This window comes from Atheta coriaria, unplaced genomic scaffold (genome assembly GCF_025399875.1).
Source record: "Atheta coriaria isolate IRGN ID8LTWV9N9 unplaced genomic scaffold, Caltech_Dcor_3.1 hic_scaffold_4_pilon, whole genome shotgun sequence".
In the NCBI taxonomy this organism is placed as follows: Eukaryota; Metazoa; Arthropoda; class Insecta; order Coleoptera; family Staphylinidae; genus Dalotia; species Dalotia coriaria.
This window is the reverse complement of record NW_027045446.1, coordinates 1,967,270-1,989,709: the sequence shown is the minus strand read 5'-3', so window position 1 is coordinate 1,989,709 and position 22,440 is coordinate 1,967,270. Positions and strand designations below refer to the sequence as shown.

Genomic DNA, 22,440 nt, shown 5'->3' with positions numbered 1-22,440 from the left:
CATGCTATGGAAAACGGCCTGTATTTCGTGAACTAAACGATTTTCTTAAAGTTTTTCAACGTCATGTTAAAGTTTAAGAAACCCTCTACAATATGCATACCTTTTTAACTCTGTATACCCTGTAAAAGTGCCTTAAAATGCCCTTTAAATATTGCTATTTTTGACCAATAAATTTCATTTTTGATTGAATAACAGGGTCACACTTTGTTATTAAATTTTTTTTTTCGTCGAAGAACAGAGTCGAATTTAATTTCCTAAAAAAATTTCGGCCGAACAACAGAGTCGAACTTTTTTGTTAAAAAATTTTTTGGTCGAAGAACAGGGTCGAACTTTTTTCCTAAAAATATTTTCGGTCGAACAACAGGGTCGAACTTTTTTCTTAAATTTTTCCCGTGATACCGGCGAAATTAAATTGCGATTATCTCGGGAACTAAAAGGGTTACGGAAAAAAGGACTTCATATTCTTGATCCTTAAAAAATTCTCTACCAGATGGCACCCTTTTTGAAAAACGACAAAAAGTGCATAAAAAAATTTAACGAAAAGATTTTGTTATAAAAAAGGCAAAAGATTTCTCTTTTTTATGTTCGAAATTAAAAGTTCGAATTTTTAAATTCTGTTTTCGGATCCTGATATATAATATAATTTTGAATCGATTACTTTAATAACATTTTTTGCTAACATTTACCGTTTAGGCCTTATTTGCAATTTGAATAAAAAAAAGAATATAATTTGAATAGCAACAAAACATGACTTTGTTAGGGTCATTATTATCAAAACAATTAATTTTAGAACAAAATTTTATTAAGATAAAGTATGTAGAATTACATGTTCTTCAATATGATGCAATAAAAAAGTCATATTTCTAATTTTTATTTTTTTGTCTAGGAAATGATAAAGAAAACGAATAGACCAGTTTTTCTTGCTTATCTTGAAAACCATTAAAGATAAAGAAAAACGGTTTTCATATTCGTATGTAGAATTAAATTTTACATTATATAACATGATAAAATTTACAATTATCAACACTTATGCAATAATTAAAAATGGTCAATAACTTGATAACTAATTAAGATAGCGCAACCAAACTTGGATTTGTGGATTCCTGGCATTGTTTTTCATCAGTTTGGAAAGTTTGGGGAAAATCGAAGAGGTAGTTTTATTTGATCAGTTTTAATTGACCACTAATTTTTCGAAATAATGATGTTATCGGAAAACTGACTTGATATCTTTCATCCCCTTGGAAAACTAAATCGATTAACGTTTTCCATTTTCTTCTAGCTTTAAAAAAAATTTTTGACTCCAAAAAGAGTCAAGTGTAACCTCTTGATTCTTTTGAGTGGTCTTTGGTCAACTTTGGAAAATGGAAAATCTAAATCTGCCATTTTATAGATCCTTGCCACCTCATGAACAAAATGAAGAAAGTTCTTTTCTAACTTTATTACTTTCCGAGAAAATTGCAGCGGAAAATTTTAAAGACACATGTTATATTTGAAATTATTAAAATGTTATCTTACCTAGGATTTCATACTGAACAAAATAGTGTTTTCGGTTTTTATTTATCTTTTCTAGTTCCCGAGATAATTGATTCATGAGTCTCTATTCGAGGGTAATTGAAATTTTTAAATTTTGTTTTCAGATTCTGAAAGTAGATTAAATTCTGAATTGGAAATGCAAATTGTATTTTAACATTATTTTTTGTTGAAATACAGGGCCAAACTTTTTTTTACAAAATTTGTTCAACCAAAACTCAGAGTTGAAATAATGTATTAAAATAATTTTTGCTTGAAGAGCAGGGTCAAACTTTTTGCGTTAAAAAATTTTTGGTTGAAAAACAGGGCCGAATTTTTCGGTTCATTTTTATTCCAATTTCAAGAAAATTTTCAGATTTTAATGAAAAAATTGCCTACTTTTGAAGGACATTTTAGGGCACTTCTAAAAGGTTTAGAGCATTGAAATAAAATACATCGGAAAGAGCGTCTCTTGAACTATAATTTGGCGTCAAAAAACCTGGAGAAAGTATGTTAGATTAGGAGATATAGGGTGTTTTCCACACCATGTTTTTAAATTTTCATAAAATTGCCAACTTTTGAAGGGCATTTTAGGGCACTTCTAATAGGTTTAGAGCATTGAAATAAAGTACATCGTAAAGAGCGTCTCTTGAGCTATAAAGTGGCGTCAAAAAACATGGAGAAAATATATTAGTTTAAGAGATACAGGGTGTTTTCCACACCATGTTTTTAAATTTTCATAAAATTGCCAACTTTTGAAGGGCATTTTAGGGCACTTCTAATAGGTTTAGAGGATTGAAATAAAGTACATCGTAAAGAGCGTCTCTTGAACTATAAAATGGCGTCAAAAAACATGGAAAAAGTACATTAGTTTAGGAGATACAGGGTGTTTTCCACACCATGTTTTTAAATTTTCATAAAATTGTTAACTTCTGAAGGGCATTTTTGGGCACTTCTACTACGTTTAGAGGATTGAAATAAAGTACATCGTAAAGAGCGTCTCTTGAGCTATAAAGTGGCGTCAAAAAACCTGGAGAAAGTATATTAGTTTAGGAGATACAGGGTGTTTTCCACACCATTTTTTCAATTTTTTATAAAGTTAGCATCTTTTAAAGGGCATTTTAGGGCACTTTTAATGGGTGTAAGGGATTGAAATAAAATACATCGTTAAGATAATCTTTTGGACGTTTACAATTAATTGCCTATGAATTTAAACAAATTATAATATATTCATGTCAATTGACAAAATATTGTGTTTTATTTGTTTTTTCCCCTATTTAATGTTGTTCTTTTTTCAGATTTTTTTGTTTTGTGAATTTAATTTTGGTCGAAAAACAGGGTCGGACGTTTTGTTTAAAATTATTTTTGCTCAAAGAACAGGGTCGGACTTTTAGCTTAAAATTATTTTGTGCGAAAAACAGGGTCGGACTTATTGCTTAAAATTATTTTTGCTCGAAGAACAGGGTCGGACTTTTGGCTTAAAATTATTTTCGTGCGAATTGAATTTAAAATTTCACATGTATCTACATATCTCGAAAACTAAAAAGCATAGGAACAAAAGGATTTCATATCCGTAATCCTTGAGAGATCCTCTACATCATATACTATTAAAATAATTAAATGGTTATTCTCTCAAAACTGAAGAAATGCTATGGTAATATTTATAACTAAATGGTGATTATTATCTAAACTATTAGTCTGATAACAAAATATTACTAAGATAAAGTGTTTATAATCATGTTTACTAACAGCAGCTGCAGAAAAAACATTAAATTTCCAATTTTCATTTTTTGCTTAAGAAATGATGAAGAAAATGTATAAACCAGTTTTTCCCATTTATCTTGCAAACTATTAGAGATAAAGGAAAACTGTTTTCATATTCGTCTGTAGGATTAAATTCTACATTATCTAACACTTTAAAATTTTCAGTTATCAACACTTATGTAATAATTGAAAATGGTCAATAACTTGAAAACTAATTAAGATAGCGCAACCAAACCTTCATTAATGGATTCCTGGCACTGTTTTACATCAATTTAGAAAGTTTGAGGAAAATCGGAGGGGTGGTTTTATTTGATCAGTTTTGAACTTACCGCCCATTTTCCGAAATATTGATGTTATCAAAAAACTGACTAGATATCTTTCATCCCCTTGGAAAACTCTATCGATTGACGTTTTCCATTTTCTTCTAGCGTAAAAAATAATTTTTGAGCCACAAAATCGTCAAGTGTAACCTCTTGATCTTTTTCGAGTGGTGTTTGGTCAACTTTGGAAATTGGAAAAACTAAATCTGCCATTTCGTAGAGCCATATCACCACATGAAGAAAATGAAGAAAATTTTTCTCTAACTTTATTACTTTCCGAGAAAATTATGTCGGAAAATTTTGTATACAGATTTTATATTTGAATTTTTTTTGGTGTTATCCTATCTAGGATTTGATACTGTGCATCATAGTGTTGTTGGTTTCTGATTATCTCTATTAGTTTCCGAAATAATTGATTCTTAAATCTCGCTGCGAGTACACATTTCACTTAAAGCCATCCACAGGAAACACCCTTGGAGCTATTAAACAAAAAGTTGTATAAATTGGGTAATTAAGAGCTGCTCTACACAACAGTGTTATCAATTTTTAATAAATACTTGAAATACTAATTAAAATGTCAGGCGCCTCCGCCAAATTTTTAATAATTAAAAGTATTGTGCAAGAAATTGAAAATATCTATTTTTTAGGGTGTATTATCATAGAGGGCAATTTTAGCGAGTGATTATTTTAATACATAATTTTAATTTGACACACGGTTTAAAAGATATACGACAAAAACTGTTTAAAGTAATTTGTGTTAAGTGTAATCTTTACAACCCAATAAGGCCTAAACAAAGCATGATAAGGACAAATGTTACTAAGATAAGTTAATAAAATTTAATCGTTTGTTAAAAATCCGCAATCAGAATTTAAAAATTCCAATTTTTAATTTTCCACATAAAAAAAGAGAAATCTTTTGCCTTTTTTATAACAAAATCTTTTCGTTAAATTTTTTTATGCACTTTTGGTCGTTTTTTATGAACGGTGCTATCTTGTAGAGAATTCTTTAAGAATCAAAAATATGAAGTCCCTTTTTGTGTAGCTCTTTTAGTTCTTGAGATAATCGCAATTTATCCTCGCGGGTTTCACGGGAAAAATTAAAGAAAAAAGTGCGACCCTGTCTTTCGACCGAAAAAATTTTATGAAAAAAGTGCGACCCTGTCTTTCGGCCGAAAAAAATTTGAAGAAAAAAGTGCGGCTCTGTCTTTCGACCGAAAAAAATTTTAAGATAAAGGTTTTACCCTGTCATTCGACCGAAAAAATTTTTAAGAAAAAAGTGCGACCCTGCCTTTCGACCGAAAAAATTTTAAGAAAAAAGTTCGACCCTGTTGTTCGGGCGAAAACATTTTTAATAAAAAAGTTCGACCCTGTTTTTCGACCAAAATTGGTGATTTATGCGGTAAAAATAGCTATTTTGAAGTGTATTTTAGGGTACTTCTGGAAGGGTTAGGGGATTGTAAAAATATGCGTCGTGTAAAGAGACTCTTTAACTTTAACATAACGGTAAGAAACTTTAAAAAAGTCAAATAGTTCATGAGATACAGGGTGTTTTCCACACCATGTTTTCAATGTATTTGAAAAATGCTAATTTTTAAAGGGCGTTTTAGGGCACTTCCCAAAAGACTAGCCATTTGAAATAGTATGTATCGTGTAGAGGGACCCTTGAACTTTAACTTGGCAGTGAGAAACTTTAAAGAAATCAATTAGTTTACGAGATACAGGGTGTTTTCCACACCATGTTTTCAAATTTTAAAAAATTGCCAACGTTTGAAAGAAATTTTAGGGTACTTTTAAATGGCCTAGAGGGCTGAAATAAAATGCATCGTAAAAAGGGTCTCTTGGACTTTTATATGGCGTTAAGAAACTCTGGGAAAATATATTAGTTTAGGAGATACAGGTTGTTTTCCACACCATCTTTCTAATTTTCATAAAATTGCTAACTTTTGAAGAGCATTTTAGGCTACTTCCAAAGGGTCTAGCGTGTTAATATTTAATGCATCGTAAAGAAAAGCGCTTGATCTATAATGTGACGCAAAATAATTAAAAGAAAGTATAATAATCTTTGAGATACAGGGTTATGATCGACGAGATACAGGGTGTATCCCACAACATGTTTTCAATATATAATATAGAAATTTATTAAATAAATTTTAGAAAGAGCCTTTTGAATGTTAATTGTATTGCAACAGTTTTGGTTTCTATTGTTTTATAATTCTTACCAACAAATGTTTTAACAATATTAATAGTTCTAAACGTTAGCAATTAAAATAAACTAATAATTAGTAGCGATTTTGAATATATCACTCTTTTCCACGCCAATAAAATTCTCATCATCGTCTTCGTCATCTATTGAATTCCTAAAAGACTCGCGCGGTGATTTGGTAAATGACAAATCGTTGCTCACATTATCCTCTTCCAGATGGGTAACATTTGGATTCACAACCTGCGTAGCCCTTCGATTTGCGCCCGGTAGATTTGGAATCATCGTAGGGCGCCGCACTTCCGCTTGCGCCAGTCGATTAATGCGACTGTTGGTACTGTAAGCAAAATAAATATAAGTTTTCATTTTACAATTCAGTTATAGCTACCAACTCACGATCGGATTTTGTATGTGAAAAAGCCGATAAGTCCAATAATCAGCACTCCACAAATGGCTGATACCACTATCAGTGCAATTTTGTAAGTTTCCTCCAATGATTCAGCATCGGCTGGGATAATAACGTTTGTCATCAGCAGTGAATATTCCAAGAAAGCTTTTCGAAGCTGCGCATAAAAGTTCAAATTGTTGATTTGACTGCAAAGAAAAAATACGTGTTAAACAAGTTTTCTACACATCAATCTTGTTGCACATTACGCTTTAATAACATCGCTCTCAATGCCGACTTTATTCTCTGTATCGATAAAGTACGCAATCACTTCGGTGGAACTTATATCGACATTCTCATCTTCATCTTCGTAAGTCGCACGTCGTGTGGTCAATGAGGATAACTTAACATCACTAATTCCAACGGTGTATTTAAATTGTTCTGCTAACACCTCAATCAACTGCAAATATTACAATCAAGCACATGTTCATTCTATTACATGTAATACTTACAATTTCTCTTTTCTCTTCGACATCCTGCAAATTATTCTCAAAAATGAGCGAACACAAGTGCACATCGGCAATCACATAGAGTGTAACATGCATTGTGTCGGTGTGTTTATTCTCGTCGTCGGAATCCTCAACAATCACATCAAATTCCACTCGGCCGCTCATACTTGCCAGCACCGTGAAAGTTGCCAATAATTCACCTTCTCGACTGTTGGTCTTCCTGATTTCAAACGGTTTCGTATCTTTGCTGGGTATATTACCATCGGCGTCGTACGTATCCCAATTAATTTTGAAAGTCAGAACGTCGTTTTTATCCGGATCATCGGCTTTGAGTTCAACATTAGTTCCTTTGTTAGCTAAACCGACCAACAGAATGCCTATATCGCTTTCTTTGCTGAACACTGGTGGATGATTATTGATATCTTCAATCTGAAATTGCCAAACGATCAATAAAATCTACTGTATCTTATATAATTGTATTAATAACTTACATTTACATTCACCAGTAACACACTTTCTGGTTTTGGTTGATCACTCGGCACTGTATTGTATGATGCTTCGACTTTAAACCATGATTTTTCGTCTCCCAGCTCGTTCAAATCGATTTCTTTCGCAACATTGACACTTATCACCATTGGGTCGGTGATTTCGTAAGCACCTTCAGGTACACTTTCAGAAATATAATATTTAATATTGGTATCAGCAAACGTATTGTGTCGGGTCTCTGTGTATTGTTTTGCTTCCGGTAGTTGGCATTTCAAAGGACCTATATCCATTTCAACCCACTCACACGAAAATTCGGTCTGTTCAAAAACCGGCCCGGCGTCATTGTCTAGGAATATGATTTTAACTTCAACTTTTGCTTCATCATGGTGTGGGGTGGCGCCTATGCTCTGAGCTGTGATTGTCAGTATACATCTGTCTGGAAGATTCACGGCAGACGTCAATTGCAGTTGAGCTGTTTGATCCTTGACGCCAAGCAGTTTGAATAAGTCTTGTCCGTCCACTATAAGTGAATTCAAAGCATTATCTATTAAATTTCACTTTGTATCTTACCTAAGCAATTATCGATTATTTTAAATTCCAACGCATATTTGTTTCCTTGATTGTCAGTGGCTTCAAAGTTTTCGAGATCCGGTGCATTCGGACCATGTTGATGCAACGGTTTATTTGCTTCTTGGGCATCACTCAAAATAATGACTGGATCGGGATTAGCAAGTGCTCCCACAAAACTGACACTTTTGTAGTTGTACTTCTCTACAACTAGTGTGACTGTATTATTATCAGTGTACCACTTGTTATCAGCTAAATCATTGGTTGCTTTGAAGGTCAGTGTGTAAGTGCCATAAAATGTCTCCAAATTTTTCTTTATTTTGAATTTAGAATTCCTTAGTTGACCACCAATTTTTTCTATCTCAAAGTCTTCTAACGTCAATTGTGAATTATCATCGCCATCATGTTTTTCTATGTTTATCAGCTCGTAAAGAATTTTGATATTCTTCTCTTCGCTATCCTCATCGACACCTGTTATGACGCCCAATACCTTTTGCTAAATTCAAAACATAAATAATTAATAACTTTGTTACGAACACAACAAAACACACTGAACCTCTTTATCTTCTTCATTTGCAGTGAACTGAAGATCTGTTGTAATCGATGGATAATTGTCGTTGATATCTTTGATTTCAATTTCAATCGGAATAATAGATGATTCAACAATGGTATTTGGGTTATAAGCAATCAGATTAAAGGTGTGTTTCTCTCGACCGTTGCTTCCATCCCGCTCAATTTTTTTACCATTTACGATTTTGATTATGCATCCAGTTTCATCTGTGTCGGCTGCATAGATATCTGTATCGATATCATCATCGATCAAACTTATTACACATTTAAACTTGCTGTTCTTCTCTGTAAATAAAATCATGAACGATGAACAAATTAATTGTTTCTACATCTTACCATCCCTGTCGCTATCGGTCACCTTAATATGGCCATCTGAATCAATTAATACATCGGTATGTTCTTCAATCGAAAAATTATACGTATTCTTTTCTGGAATTGGCTTGTTGTCATCAATATCTTTGATACTTATTGTTAAATCTTTTACTACACTTCTATTATTTTCAGAGTTATAAACAGTAGCCGTCACTTCATATTTCAAATCAAACAATCCTTTATCTTCAGGAAAATCAGCATCAATTTCACCACTAACCGTAAGTTTCCCAGAATCCGGATGAATGGAAACTAATCCAACTGGCGTATCAGGTTTCTCCCTGAAAAATTATCTTTAGCAACTGAATCAACAAAGCGTATAACAATTACATTAAACTAAACACAATTTCCTCCCATCCGGGTGCGTCTGGGTCTGTCGCTTTGATTACACCAATAGTTAAACCTTCTTCTGAATGTTCAACAACAGCATTGTCTTTAAATGTGTTGTCATCAAACTCCAAGTCCATATCAGGGGTATTTTCGATGTTAATAATTAGTCTCACTGTAAGCAACACCCACGTAATTACTATTTACCTAAATATTAAATATAAACTTGTCATACGTTTTGTTTTCTGAGGTTTTGGAACTTCAGCTTTCAGGTCCTCGACATAAACTTGTAGATAAATTGTATCGAACACATTATAGTCTGGTTCTTGTGTTAATTTCAATTCGCCGGTCTCTTCATTAATAGAAATGCAACGATGATCGGACCACATCAACTTCTTTCCGCGTTTAAGAACATACGAATCATCATCACCTTCATCAATTCCGTATTTAAGCTCGCTTGATTCATCAGCATCATTACTCTCCAAATTTATATCAATTTTAGTGTCAATGTCTGATTTTTCTTTAATATCAGCTGTTTGTGTATCCTGCAAAATGGTGAGATGTTAAATGGGAATCTGGAACCGATTTTGGTACTTACCGCATCCAACGTGGGCATTTCATCATTGACGTCATCTAAATTAATGGTCAACTGAACGGTGGCGGTGTTTAGTCCATCCGTGGCTGTGATTGGAATTATAATACTTTTCTCCCGTTCATAGTCAAATAATTGTTTTGTAGTACCCGACACTGTCTTTGTCTTTAAAACAAGATTCTTTTCCTTTTCGGGGGTTGTGGTTTCTAGAGTCAGAAGTTGTTGGGCCGCAGGACCTAACTCATAAGTTATTGTGTTGAACACTTCCTCTTTATCATTATCCGTTGCGAAAAATTGGTGATCGTCTATTTTTATTTCTTCAATTTCAGTTCGACCAAACGTTTCCAAAACTTTCACCTCGTACTTAGGTTCTTTCCATATTGGTGATTCATCATTTAAATCCTTGAGGGTAATCTTTATTGTTTCTTCAACAGTGTGATCAGACAGATGCTCCGGATCGGCCGGTTCCACCTTAATAATGACATCAACAATTGCGGGTACGTCCATATTTTCGTCATCGTAGTCCAATTTTTCTGCGTCGGTTATTATGATATTGAATTGGGTTGTTTGATAGCCTGACTCCGGAATAATTTGCATAATTTCCTTGATATTTGGCAACTTCTCGCTTTCCAATGAAACTGTGTACGTGCCATACTTTCCTAAAGCATATTTGATAAATAATAAGTTAATATAATTTTGTTCAACTTACAGCGTCTTTATCGCTTATTGTGATAGATAACTTGGGTGGAAGGGTGTTTGTTTCTTCTTCTATTCCAAACTCAAGGGGCGACACTGATATTTCCGGTTTGTTATTGTTAATGTCCATAATTTGTATGTAAACTGTTTGGCTTGCTTCAATGTGTGATTCAAAGGCAGTCACATCAAAACTGAAGCTATTGTCTAAGGGATCATCCAAGATATAGGGACCAATTTTCAGCTGATCCCCTACCAGTTCTATGTGTGGACCTGTAATGTATACAATATTACTAGAAAATACATATTTTATATATTATATTGGACATACATTGCTGGGGTTCACATTCTAGTTTATATTGAATAGTTTCAGCAATTTGAATATCTCCATCTCTAGCTTTAAGGGTACGAGTCACAGATTCCTCTTCTTTGATGGAAATTGTACCAATATAATCATTCCATTCAGTGGGCATATCAGGCATGTCAATAATTTTTACCAGAATGAATAATTCCGCAAATTCTCCTTCTTCTTTATATTCTTCGTCCTATACAAACAATAAAATATAATACATAATTATCTCCCAATATACCTCGTAATTCATACTTTTGCTGTCCAGGTTAGAGCAACTGTATTTTCCGTTTCGAAATCTTCAGATTTTAAAAATTTTAAGTTCAGCTCTGCTCTATTTTGTCCTTTAAGTTCATTTGGTTCCTTGGACATTCTGAACCTATCCGGACTAAAACCAAATTCTAGATGCTCAGACAATCCGTCGGCATCCGTGATGGTATATACGCATTCCTCATTGATATAATTTTCATCATTATTTTCCTAAAATTATAATCAACGTTAATCTTTCATCGTTTTTATTGTGATATGTATGCTCTTACTTTTTGTTCACAACGATTCCCCGTAATATAAATCGGGTTATCATTAACGTTTTGCACTTCGACTGTAATTTGAAGCGTGAAGTCGCCCTGAGTCACTCTGATACTTAACTTCTTCTCCAAATCGTTTTCAAAATCAGCTTCTTTTTTAAGCGAAAGAACCAGAGTATCCAATTTGAAATAATCCCTCTGTGGTCCATCCAATGTCAATACACCAGAGCCTGGAAATGTCGCAGTCATACTCAGTTTTATCACGTAATCAAAATTTACGTACCTGTATATAAAAATGTGCCTATTATAAAGCCTTCCTTTTCACTTTCTTTAAATTTTATAAGAAGATTGTTTTCATTTGCGGCCAAGTCCACTCCATCTCCTGCGGTGAAATACGGTTCGGTCCAATCATCCTGCGCAAAAACAAGATGGTTGCCGGCGATCGCAAACGCGATGCAAGCAAACATCAGCAACGCCATTTTGGCCAACACTTTGGATCAAATATAAGAATCACGTGCACAATTCTCAACGAATTCTACGCGAATATTCAGGATTGTGATCTAATATAGTCTATAGCGCTTTTATCTCCATCATAATCGATGATATTGAATCATATTAATTGGACGAAATTTCGATAAGTGCCACTGATAACATTTTTTCCACATTGCCACATTTCAACAATGGCATGTGTATAGATAACAGAGGCTCAGTTAAGTTTGCGCTAATATTAGCAATTAATATTTTACACATATGCGATGGGATAATGTCATAACTCGTAATATATTTATTTTAATCATCCTATGCATTATACACTTGAATAGTTTACGCCCGCCTACGGCCAGATGGCGCTGATTTGTAACCGGTGACGTCATTTTAATAATCGTCGAAGAAAAAGTATCGTAGCAGAGAGTCAACAACTGCAGCAAAGCGGATAAGCTCCGTATCGGCGTGTGAGTGTCAAAGTTCATGCCATGATCACGCGCAATCATCATCGGTGTCTTCGATTAGGAGGCCCCGGCGCCCTGTAATGCCGGCGGTGGCGATCTTAGTTCGACCAGATCGCTTGCGGCGTTCACAAGTTTACCGCGCGTCTACAAATTCAAATCAATCAGCTCGATCTTGCAGCAACCAGTAAGTGTTTGTACAGTATAACAAATTAAATCGAATTAAATTGATATCAGTAAATTTCTATCAAGATTTTTGAGAGCATGATTATTGATTAATCATCAATAAAATATTTCGTATCACTTGAAATCAGTAATTATAGAGATAGGTACTTTTCGGCTCTTTTTGACCGAATATTACGTTCAATTTTAATTGTTTTCATAACTTAATATTATATGTGCGATTCATAAAGGTCCGCTTAGATACAGCCGGCAAAACATACTAATTTTGTGCAACAAAAATATATGAAATTATTGCGCATGTGTACGTGCGGAGCGAGCAAGATAATGGAGTTATCAGTGTTTGCGCGAAAACAAAATGCTCATGTGACTCACTGATGATAATTAATTCTTTACGCGGGATAAATGCACGATAAAAATTTCGGCAACTCTCCTGGCGCAAAAAGTTTCGTGTACCTATATGAATGAGCGTTAATTAGGCGCGCGAAATTCAAGTTCAGATTCGGAGATGGATTGCGAGTGGACGATGCACGCCGTCCATAAAACGGACAACTAGTCTGGCTAAAGTCCAGCAGTGCTTGTATTTAAGCAGTCTTCATTGTTGGGCGCTTATCTCCCGCCGGTCATTTTTGTGTATTTCGAGTTGAATGTTGAGGCTAGGAGCTTGAACCCGCAGACGGGATCTGCGATAACACGGCATCGATTTTTTCGTCTGCGCGTCGAAATGTTTCCTTATCAATGCTTCGCCTTGCAGTGGTCCAGAATCAATCAAGAATGATTAATCTGCCGGAACTGGAGGCGGTGAATCGCATCAGTAATCTTCCGATTGTGGAAACCGGATGGAACTATGCGGAATACATGTATCAACGTATCAAGGTGCAAAATCAAACAGAAATTTTTTTATTTTGTATAAAATTTACGTTTATTTCATTAGCATTCAAATAACTTGCTGCAATGGACATTAGACCAAGCCGAATCATCGCTCTACAACGTCATTGACACTGCCTCACCAGCAGTGTTTTTACTCGAAGGCCCACTCTCAACTATCGACCGTTTGTTGTGCAAAAGTTTGGACATTGTCGAGCAAAAAGTGCCCTCGATCCACCTGCCACCGCAAATGGTAATTATAACACACGGGTATACCAGCAATTAAATTAATTTCAATGACCTTGTTAGATCTACACCAACACCAAGCAGTACGTGAGTGATGTGGGCAGCAAAATCGTCCGGCCGGTGTTGAAGCGCGCCGATTCAGTCAAGCAGATCGGCAACCAGGTGCTGGAAAGCAAATTCACCGCATTCGCCGCTGACAAACTTGATGGTGCTCTCTCCGTGGCCGATATGTACGTGGATAAATATCTTCCGGCTGATGTGTTTGACAAGGGTAACGAAGGTGTTGATGTTGTGGACGCACCTCCAAGTGGTAGTGGTAATGCTGGTAAGGCCCTACACACCGGTCAGCACATGTTTCGCTTCTCAAAGAAGTTACGTCGTCGTCTTACCCAACGCACTTTGTTGGAAGCTAAGGCTTTGAAGGAGCAAAGTGCTGAAGCCATCCACGTTTTGGTTTATGTTGCTGAATTGGTAAGACCAGGGTACCAGGTGTGTCACAATCAAATGATTAATATTATCTGGTGTTTTATTAGATTGCTACTGATCCAAAACTGGCTCTACAGAAGGGTCGTGAATTATGGGCGACGCTTAGCAAGGACGAACCGGAAAACCAAGCCCGTCCAGAGAACCTTGAACAACTCATTGTTCTCCTCACCAGGGAAACAGCCCGTCGTGTTGTACACCTCATCAATTTCACTGCTGGTGGTATTGGGAAGGTACCACGTCGTGTGGCCCTTGTTTTGAACGCAGTGACAACTTCCTGCTTCCAATTGCTGGATACTTTGATGAAGGTAATTTTTGAAAATTTGTTGTTTTTCTGACACAGTCGCTTGTTTCTTGCTTGCTTGCTTCGGGTCCCAAGAAGATTTGCGATTGAAGGTTAAAACCCACTGCTTGCAGACGCCGAAAAGCGACGAACGCCCATCTGGCTTGGCATTGAAAAACGCTTTACGCATCCAAATGATTCTGCTCGGCTGCTTCCGCATTCAAGATAACAATGCACATTAATTTGTATCGCAAAAGACTTACCATGTAAATATTTGATGCGCAGACTGTACATTTGGACGGCGTTCGGCGATTTTTGTGGCGGGAGGGTCAGGCACGCGGCCATCTTGTTAAAAACATACTCAGACAGCTAAATATGCGCACCACTGATCTGCTGGTAAGTGCCGCACTTGAAACAACCTTCAATCGACAAATTTATCAACAAAAAAACACTCGAAAACAATCACACGTTATAAAAACTCATGTTTTTCAATTTCAGGAGCAATTCTCGTTGATGTTATCCGCTGAAAAAAACTCAACCCCACCAGTGTGCAACACAAACTCAACCGGTAAACCAATCCAACCCACTCCCAAAGTACAAGAACCATCATACGCCATTTTGGAAAACGCCATCAACGCAGCATCGTTGAATTTCACCAACGCCAACGACTGCAACGATCAACCCAAACCCACGAACCAGGACTCACTCAAACCACCAGCGAGCAGTAAGACCCAGCTGAAAGCAACCCACCGAAACGCCAACAACGCATCGGAACCAGTCGCGAATGGCGAAGGCATCAAATCATAATCAACGCATCAAAACATTACTCAGTTAGACAATCGAATATATTATTACTTGTAGAGTTAGATTTCAGGATCAGGAACAACAGAGATGTCGATTTAACTTATTTGTGTTACCGTACACTTACTAGCGTTTAAGTTTAATATTATTTTGTTTCGATTTTATTCCTGAGCGTTGAGCATGTGTGCAATATTATCCATATTGAAAGAGATATGATGTAGGGATGTTGCTATAATGTGTATATTTGGGATTAAAACTTAGTAATACTCAATGCAAATGCAGTTGTAAGTTGTAATTGAAATCTAAATGGCGCGCATCCGGCGTGGAGCGCGGCGCGCATGTTCGCGCGAAGCGATATATTCAACTTTGGTAGAACACGCGCGGCATCGCTTCCACTATTCGTGCGGATCGAAAGCTCCGAGCTGGTGCGCGGTGCGTGTCGTGTGCAATTCAACAACACAGAAAAACTTTTTTGTACATCCAATGCAGTGATTTAAAATGGAGCAAACTCCGCCGAAACTATGCGGTGTGCGTCTTCGTTCGCAGAATAAAATTGAAGAACCGGCGAAGACACGCAGTGTGACTGTGGCAATCAAACGTGAAAGTTCCGATGATGATTTTAAGGTTGGTACGAATTTATTTTTTTATTAAGTGAATATCGAAACAAATGTATTTGGTTTTTTTGTTTTTATTCGATGTTTGAGCGTGCGCGCATCGTCGTCCTCCGCAGAGGAGTTCCGCGGGTACCCTAACATGGTGCTCGGTAAGCCGATCTGCGTGCGGCAACGCGATACGCTGGGTATCAGGTCGCAGATGGTGTGGAACTGATATCCCATCAGGCACGTCGACGCAAATACACGCGTAGCCGAGAGCGAGAGCTTCGCGAGAGCTTTACTCCAGCGCACGCACACGTGGCGCACGCAAAACGCTCGAAAAACATTAACTACCAACAATATGCGCCAATATAATCAATGCCGCACGCGTAAATACCCGGAATTATTATAGAAAAAATGATTTGTTTGTATGCGCGTTATTTTACCCTAGAAATTCCAAGAATCAAATAATTCGACATTTTAATAATGACTTGCGTTCCGCACACCTCGTGTTTTGTGTTGATTTCTCCGAAATGCAAACAAAAAACGCGTTACAATGAATATTCATCAAAAAAACAATGCGCTTTATTTTATATTGTTAATTAATACATTTATATCGATAATTGACAACGTGTAGTGCACGTATTATCATTAGTTGTTGTCGACTGAAAGCATATCATGACTGTATCGCTTTTGTGTAATCCGAGAGCGTTACATTTGCGAGCAGCGCGCAATTCATTAATTAATATTTACGCGGCGCGTGTAATTAATAACTAAAACTAAAAGTTCGTAAGTTCGTAACTTTAGCATCTTCACTTGTACCTAATGAAACAATAAAACACGCCGGTATCAAAGTGTACACCGAAATGTTTACGAATGTTTCGATAAACATGATTATTTTGGAATGCGCGGTTCAAAGTATTTCAAAGCATCAACGTGAATCCGGGAGCAAAAGATGACAAATTGTTGATTGTTTTGAATAGTTTTGCTGTCGCCGTCGTCGCCGTCGGCGAAAATAATCCAAAAAAGATGTGCGCGTTAGTTTAGCGTGTGCGTTTCAGCAGATGAGTACGTGTGTTTTTAGTTTTAATTAAAGGAGTTATTAATAGCGATGCGATACGCGAGAAGCGCGAGCTGGCTGCTCGGACGGGCGTCGACGAAATCGGATACGCGGTCGGTTCACGTATCTTGCGCGCGAGTTTGCCGCCGTCGTCGCCGCCGCCGCCAACGCCGACGCTGCGCAACAGACATCTCCGATTGCCGGGTGTCCGCTTCGCCTTTCCAGCTTCCGATTGCACCGATGCCAGTGTTAAATATTATATTAAATTCAACAACAACTTACAAAATTCAATCACGTCAATTTCCAAATCACTCCAGCGTCAGATTTACGCATCATTTTCATAAGAAATTTTTATTTATTCAACTACATGTGAACATGTATCAATTACTTTTGATTTTCTCGTTTATACGCGGATACCTTATCCGAGATAGTATCGCGCGACGTATCCGATATCACAAATGAAACGAGATGCTCACTTTACACACAGCGCAGCGCGCACACCACGAATTATTTTACATAAAGTCAAAACGTTCGCAATTTTTTGACGTGATAACGTCTTTAAAATCGTTTTACGGGTGACCGGTTCAGAAACTGTCGCGAGGCCTCACGAGGCCGATCGCAGGTATACCCCCCTCTCGTTATAACCTTAGGCTCCCCGCACACTACAAACTTTTTATCGGCCGATTTTTTGATCGGGTTGGGCTGTGAGCGCGCACACTACGCCAACTAAACAGTTGGGTTTGTGGTGAGTGCGCACACTAGACAACAGTCGGCCGACTGCACCAATACTCTGAGCGAACTAAATTGATCAAGTCGGCCGACTAAACAATCGGTAGGTGTGCGCGCTTGCGACGAGCTCCATACTGATATCGCAGTCGGCCGATAGTTGGCCTGGTTGGCCGATAGTTTAGTTTGAACGCAGTTGGGTAGCCCATCAAACTTGTTTATCGGCCGATACAAAATCGTTGTAGTATGCGGACTTGCATACATCTTCATACTGATTATAAGCCCGACCAAACTATCGGCCGATAAAAAGTTTGTAGTGTGCGGGGAGCCTTAGTTTTCGTTGAATGTTTAACAGTAAAACAAAATGTGAAGTGCAAGTGAAGTGTTACAACAATTGCAACAAACAAAACTTATATCACCAATAAGACGTTATCACGTAAACAACTCGATCGTAAACCTACTTTACAAACAACCATTTTTTTTTTAATATCAAATATTTGCCTTGTAGGAATACGCCGAAACAGCCATGAACGAGCTGCTCGGATGGTATGGCTACTCAAACAACAATAACAAGCTCATCAATAAAATGCTGCAGATGAATTCCAAGACCGATGAGCATGATAAGACTGATAAGCCACAACAGGTGGAAATGCGGCGATCTTCCGGTAATAGTTCCGAGACAGACTCACCGAAATCTGCTGGTATGTCCACGAAAAAAAAAAAACAAAAAACAAAAATATGATTGTTTTATAAATTATGACGTCATATGACTACTAAACTCGTACTGGTACATGTACTGGTATCATGTAATGCATTCTCCGTTTGATATTTATTTATAGACTCTACGGAATCCAATTCTGGATTAGTAGCATCTAATATTAGCATCACACAAATGTGTGTTGTGTTTTTTTTTCCGGATTGAATATATTTTTTGCGTGCCACGCGCGCGCGGATTCGAAAAATTTAATTATGAACCCGATACAATGCAATTAATTTGCATTCGTTTTATATTCCGTTAATCAGAAATAACGAAACGAAGTAAATTGAGCAGTGTGAGGGCTGAATTGAATTAACGAGATATCAAATTCGACTGTTATTGAAATGATTGCGTTTTCATCCCCGACTCTGCACACTCCAATTAGTAAATAATGCATAAACGATGCCCTTCTGGTTGTAGAAATGTGTGGATGGTGTGGCAAGACTGTCGAGGACCCACCGGGCCTCTCATCGAACGATGCTGTCTTCTGTTCGGAGCTGTGCTTCTCGCAATCACGCCGGGCGAACTTCAAGAAGAATAAAACTTGTGATTGGTGCAAACATGTGAGGCATACTGTGTCCTACGTTGATTTTCAGGTATGTTTTTTGTTTAAATATAAATTTTAAAGGTTAATAATGGTTTTTATCGTGATTTTTTTTTAGGATGGAGCTTCCCAACTGCAGTTCTGTTCGGATAAATGTCTAAATCAGTATAAGATGCATATATTCTGTCGTGAAACCAGGGCGCATTTAGAAATGAACCCGCATTTGCTTAACGACGACACCTCTTCGGGTCTGATCACTCCGGACCTCTGGATGCGTAATTGTCGTTCACCTGGTTCAAGAACTTCCTCACCGCAACCTGTTATGCATGTGGATGAACCCCAAACAAGCCCTTTACCTTTGATCACTGTTGCTCATCCTTCAAAGTTATTGGTCCCTGAGAAGACACCTCCACCTTTGAAACGCAAACGTACCAAAAAACGTGCTGGTCTACCCCCAAATAAAACCAGTGATGTCGCGCAGGATTTACGTGTGCGTCGACATCACACCTTCACTGAAACAAACACAAACCGAGATTTTCCTGAATTGGCCGCTAGACTCTGCGCAAATGGTCCTGAACCACGTGAGCAGACCATACCAGTTAATATCACAACAGTCCCACCTCCTCCTCCGCCATTTCCACATCAAAGACCATTTTTACCTGCTATGGGAGTACCACGTGCAGGGATATTACCTCCTGTTACTGTAATGGTACCCTATCCAGTTCTACTTCCGGTTCCGGTACCCATACCAATTCCATTGCCGTTCAGCGCATTCCTACAAGCAGCCAATCTACGAAATACTCCTCTGACACAAAATGGCGCTCCACCAAGCGTTGAAGAAAGTGTCAAACACAGCGACGATGAAGAAATCGTCGTTGATGATGATTCCAGACTGAATACACAATCTACAAGTGGTGATCCAGTGGACACACCGCAAAACTCACCGCTGCGTTTACGAAAACGTAAATCCAGCGAGAATCCAAGCTACAAACATAAGAAATCCTTGTCGGTGTAGATAGTACATTTCCATGTGTGTTTATTTATTGATGTATGGTGCTGGTATTTGATTTGTATTTTAATAAAACTAACAATACATGAATGTTGGTTTTTTTAGACCACTTTATTGGCTGAGGCATTAATTGTACATTTATTATCATTACTTGTTTAATAATAATATAGTTTTGTTTGTGTATTTTTTTCTCTCCCACTTTTAGGTTTCTCATCGTACATCTCTAACTCATTCTTTACATATAATCATCAGAAAGCAATCATCACCTCATCACCGTCGACATAGATGAACGCTTATTACGTTTTTGTTGGTTTTAGTTTTATTCAATAGTCTTTATAATAATAATTACAATCAAAACTCGTCTTCTGGGTGCAAACAAGTTTCTCAGTTTTTCTCATCAGTGACGCAATTTAATTTTTTGTTTTATTTAACATAGAATCTCATCTGCTTAGTTATTTAGGTAGGTGTGATCTGCATCACGTTCCCCGCTCACATTTTAGGGTTTAGGATAGAGCATAAGATTCCATTTTGCACACATTTATAGACCCCATACTCTTAATTGCAATAATAACATCATTCGAAACATCCTGTTATGCATCTCTTATAATGATAATGACGTTTTGATGTCGGTGAACGCTTTTTACATTTTGAATGTGACATGATCATGATCATGGCTCGATTTTTTTCCGAAAACAACCAAGATGTGAAACCGGACTAAACTAAAGGAATCTCGTCGGGTGGAAATATTTAGTTCTAGCTAAAATTTTAGGCAAATTTAGACTCTGGCTACAGTTTTTTGTTTTTTTCATTAAATTTCTGTGTAATCGGATGGGTCTATTGTTGAGAATCGAAATATTTGTACATTTTTGTTATTTAATTAGTACTTTCAGTTCAGTTTTCGTCGTTTTGTTAAAATTAATATCATAGATTAAAATTTATCAGTCAGATATTATAACAAATCGTTTTTTTTTTCATTTTTTACCGCGCGCGCCTCAAATGTCAACTAATCAAGTTATGTTTTCATCATTACCTCAAGTCACAAGTCTTTTGCATAGAATGAATGTAAGTAATTTACAAGAATACAAAAATAGTTCGTTTGTTTTTCTCGATGTGCGATTCTCGATCTTCGCCTGGGAAATTTCGCCAAACGAAGATCGACAATCGTTGAATGTAAGTGTTAGGCCGGCGAATGAAGAAACGAAAGGGTCAACAATTTGCTAATTCGAACAGATCTAAGTGTGCACACGTGTACATCATCATCTACATTATACAGTGTGGGCGTGTGAAAAATTGGTGCTTCATTGTGCAGGTTGTACGTGTCTAACAATCATAAAATTACCAATCACTAAACTACACATAGTTGTTTTTTTTTATGCAAATTTTACATAGATACAAATTGTGCGTTGTGCAATTGTGTGTGGTGGATGTGCATATGAATAAACATTGTATTTTAGACACTTATAACTTATTGCATCTTATTCATCGGTCGGAATGTAAAAAAACCGAAACAAAATCGAAAACTTTTTTTTAAACGCAAATTTTTTTTGATATTATATTCTTTTTTTGTTTATTACTATACGTTGCAAATTATTACTTTTCCGATGTGTCTCTTTCTCGTATTTGTACAAGGTGTGTAAGTAAGTAATTAAAATTAATTTTTATAAAGATTAGGTGTGGTTTTTTTGTTTGTTTACAAGACTAGACACGTGTTTATAAATATATTGTCTCTACTGTCGAAAAATATATGTTTCTAGATTATTATATATAGTACAGAGCAGACTCAGAAACCGAAAAATTCAGTGAAAACCTTCTTGCTTTATTCTTATTGTTTTTGGTACGTATAAAAATAATTTTCGTGTAGCAATTGACGTCACCTTTGTTTTATTCTACGAAAATAAACTACATCTGCGAAATGAAACGCTTTTCCAACAGAAGTGTATTGACTTTTCCGGTTTTCCGGTTGTAAGAAGCAAGAAAGTTTTCATATAGAGACGTAAATAATTTGACTTGGTTACTTTTCACATATTTCAGAGAAAATCACAACCGAATTCATCAATAGAATTAATTAATTAATTAATTATAATTAATAACAATGCAAGAAGACTAGAAAAACGTTAAAAATAATGGCAGGATTTACATAAATTTCTTCATCGTTTTCATCAAATCCAAATTGAGAGCTTATTGTTTTTTACAAGTAATATATATATTTTTTATATATTTATATACTATCTATATAGACCTTTTTTATATAATATATGTATAGATAACGTAACATAATTGTTAATATTAAGTATATCACATTTATTTATCTTAATCTTATTGTTAGTTTTGTTTGAATCGCAAAAAAATCGAAAATCATTGAAAATTTCAACCGAAAAACAAACATTAATCATATTGTTATTATATTAACATGTAGTTTATATTTGGTTTATATTTGTCGACTAAATATTAGGTAATATATTTTATAAGGTGCCATCGGTGCAGTTTTGGTGGGTGGTGCGTGCATCTTATGTTAAACATGCGGAGATTTTTGCAGGAAAAATTTGCGCTGGTGGAGGTGCCGGGTGTGGGAAAGCAACAACTTGATTGACCCCGAAAGTATTGGCTTGCATTCGATGGGATATTCAATTAATCAGTCGCGAATGGCAAATTGATAAAACAGATCAGAAAAGTTGAAAGTTGCAGTTTGATGCCCCCGAGGCGGCCGGGGGCGGCGGCGCGCCAACGTTATTACACTGAAGCCGATTGATGAATGGTATTTTTATCGAAAACTTGCATCG

General features: G+C 36.4%; 3 protein-coding genes across 8 annotated transcripts; 2 read left to right on the top strand and 1 right to left on the bottom strand.

Annotated features, from left to right (window-relative positions):
- Positions 1–5,782: 5,782 nt before the first annotated feature.
- Positions 5,783–11,731, bottom strand: LOC135790871 (protein dachsous-like). Its single transcript, XM_065301157.1, has 16 exons — positions 11,451–11,731; positions 11,180–11,397; positions 10,896–11,120; positions 10,623–10,836; positions 10,308–10,564; positions 9,605–10,258; positions 9,242–9,551; positions 9,010–9,181; positions 8,647–8,960; positions 8,297–8,595; positions 7,744–8,236; positions 7,179–7,693; positions 6,691–7,116; positions 6,448–6,638; positions 6,190–6,387; positions 5,783–6,130 (listed from the first exon to the last, which is right to left on the bottom strand). Exons 1-16 carry the CDS (start codon positions 11,644–11,646, stop codon positions 5,866–5,868), a joined length of 4,947 nt encoding a protein of 1,648 aa, XP_065157229.1. The 5' UTR covers positions 11,647–11,731; the 3' UTR covers positions 5,783–5,865.
- A 406-nt stretch (positions 11,732–12,137) lies between these two features.
- On the top strand, positions 12,138–15,242 carry LOC135790214 (lipid storage droplets surface-binding protein 1-like). 3 transcript variants are annotated; one of them, XM_065300295.1, is made up of 7 exons: positions 12,139–12,298; positions 13,046–13,167; positions 13,226–13,411; positions 13,468–13,875; positions 13,938–14,195; positions 14,456–14,566; positions 14,669–15,242. In XM_065300295.1, coding segments are annotated over exons 1-7 (1,395 nt in total). In that variant the 5' UTR covers positions 12,139–12,297; the 3' UTR covers positions 14,978–15,242. The 3 variants fall into 3 exon arrangements, with proteins under 3 accessions (XP_065156369.1, XP_065156367.1, XP_065156368.1); XM_065300297.1 differs by lacking the exons at positions 14,456–14,566; positions 14,669–15,242 and adding an exon at positions 14,305–14,449 and having other exon boundaries at positions 12,138–12,298; XM_065300296.1 differs by lacking the exon at positions 14,456–14,566.
- A 51-nt stretch (positions 15,243–15,293) lies between these two features.
- On the top strand, positions 15,294–19,750 carry LOC135790215 (sine oculis-binding protein homolog). 4 transcript variants are annotated; one of them, XM_065300298.1, is made up of 4 exons: positions 15,294–15,595; positions 17,859–18,051; positions 18,528–18,703; positions 18,770–19,750. In XM_065300298.1, exons 1-4 carry the CDS (start codon positions 15,470–15,472, stop codon positions 19,664–19,666), a joined length of 1,392 nt encoding a protein of 463 aa, XP_065156370.1. In that variant the 5' UTR covers positions 15,294–15,469; the 3' UTR covers positions 19,667–19,750. The 4 variants fall into 4 exon arrangements, with proteins under 4 accessions (XP_065156370.1, XP_065156373.1, XP_065156372.1 ...); XM_065300301.1 differs by lacking the exon at positions 15,294–15,595 and adding an exon at positions 16,567–16,632; XM_065300300.1 differs by lacking the exon at positions 15,294–15,595 and adding an exon at positions 16,660–17,786.
- The last annotated feature ends 2,690 nt before the right edge of the window (positions 19,751–22,440 follow it).

Excerpts from the sequence above, each read along its gene's own strand:
- LOC135790871 (XM_065301157.1), bottom strand. The coding sequence starts at position 11,646 with ATGGCGTTGCTGATGTTTGCTTGCATCGCGTTTGCGATCGCCGGCAAC. Across the intron at positions 8,596-8,646 it reads GACCGATAGCGACAGGGATG|AGAAGAACAGCAAGTTTAAA; the intron begins GTAAGATGTAGA and ends TTTTATTTACAG. Across the intron at positions 7,117-7,178 it reads TGTTACTGGTGAATGTAAAT|ATTGAAGATATCAATAATCA; the intron begins GTAAGTTATTAA and ends TGGCAATTTCAG.
- LOC135790214 (XM_065300295.1), top strand. Across the intron at positions 14,196-14,455 it reads TGCTGGATACTTTGATGAAG|ACTGTACATTTGGACGGCGT; the intron begins GTAATTTTTGAA and ends TTTGATGCGCAG. Across the intron at positions 14,567-14,668 it reads TGCGCACCACTGATCTGCTG|GAGCAATTCTCGTTGATGTT; the intron begins GTAAGTGCCGCA and ends TTTCAATTTCAG.
- LOC135790215 (XM_065300298.1), top strand. The coding sequence starts at position 15,470 with ATGGAGCAAACTCCGCCGAAACTATGCGGTGTGCGTCTTCGTTCGCAG. Across the intron at positions 15,596-17,858 it reads GTTCCGATGATGATTTTAAG|GAATACGCCGAAACAGCCAT; the intron begins GTTGGTACGAAT and ends TTTGCCTTGTAG. Across the intron at positions 18,704-18,769 it reads TGTCCTACGTTGATTTTCAG|GATGGAGCTTCCCAACTGCA; the intron begins GTATGTTTTTTG and ends ATTTTTTTTTAG.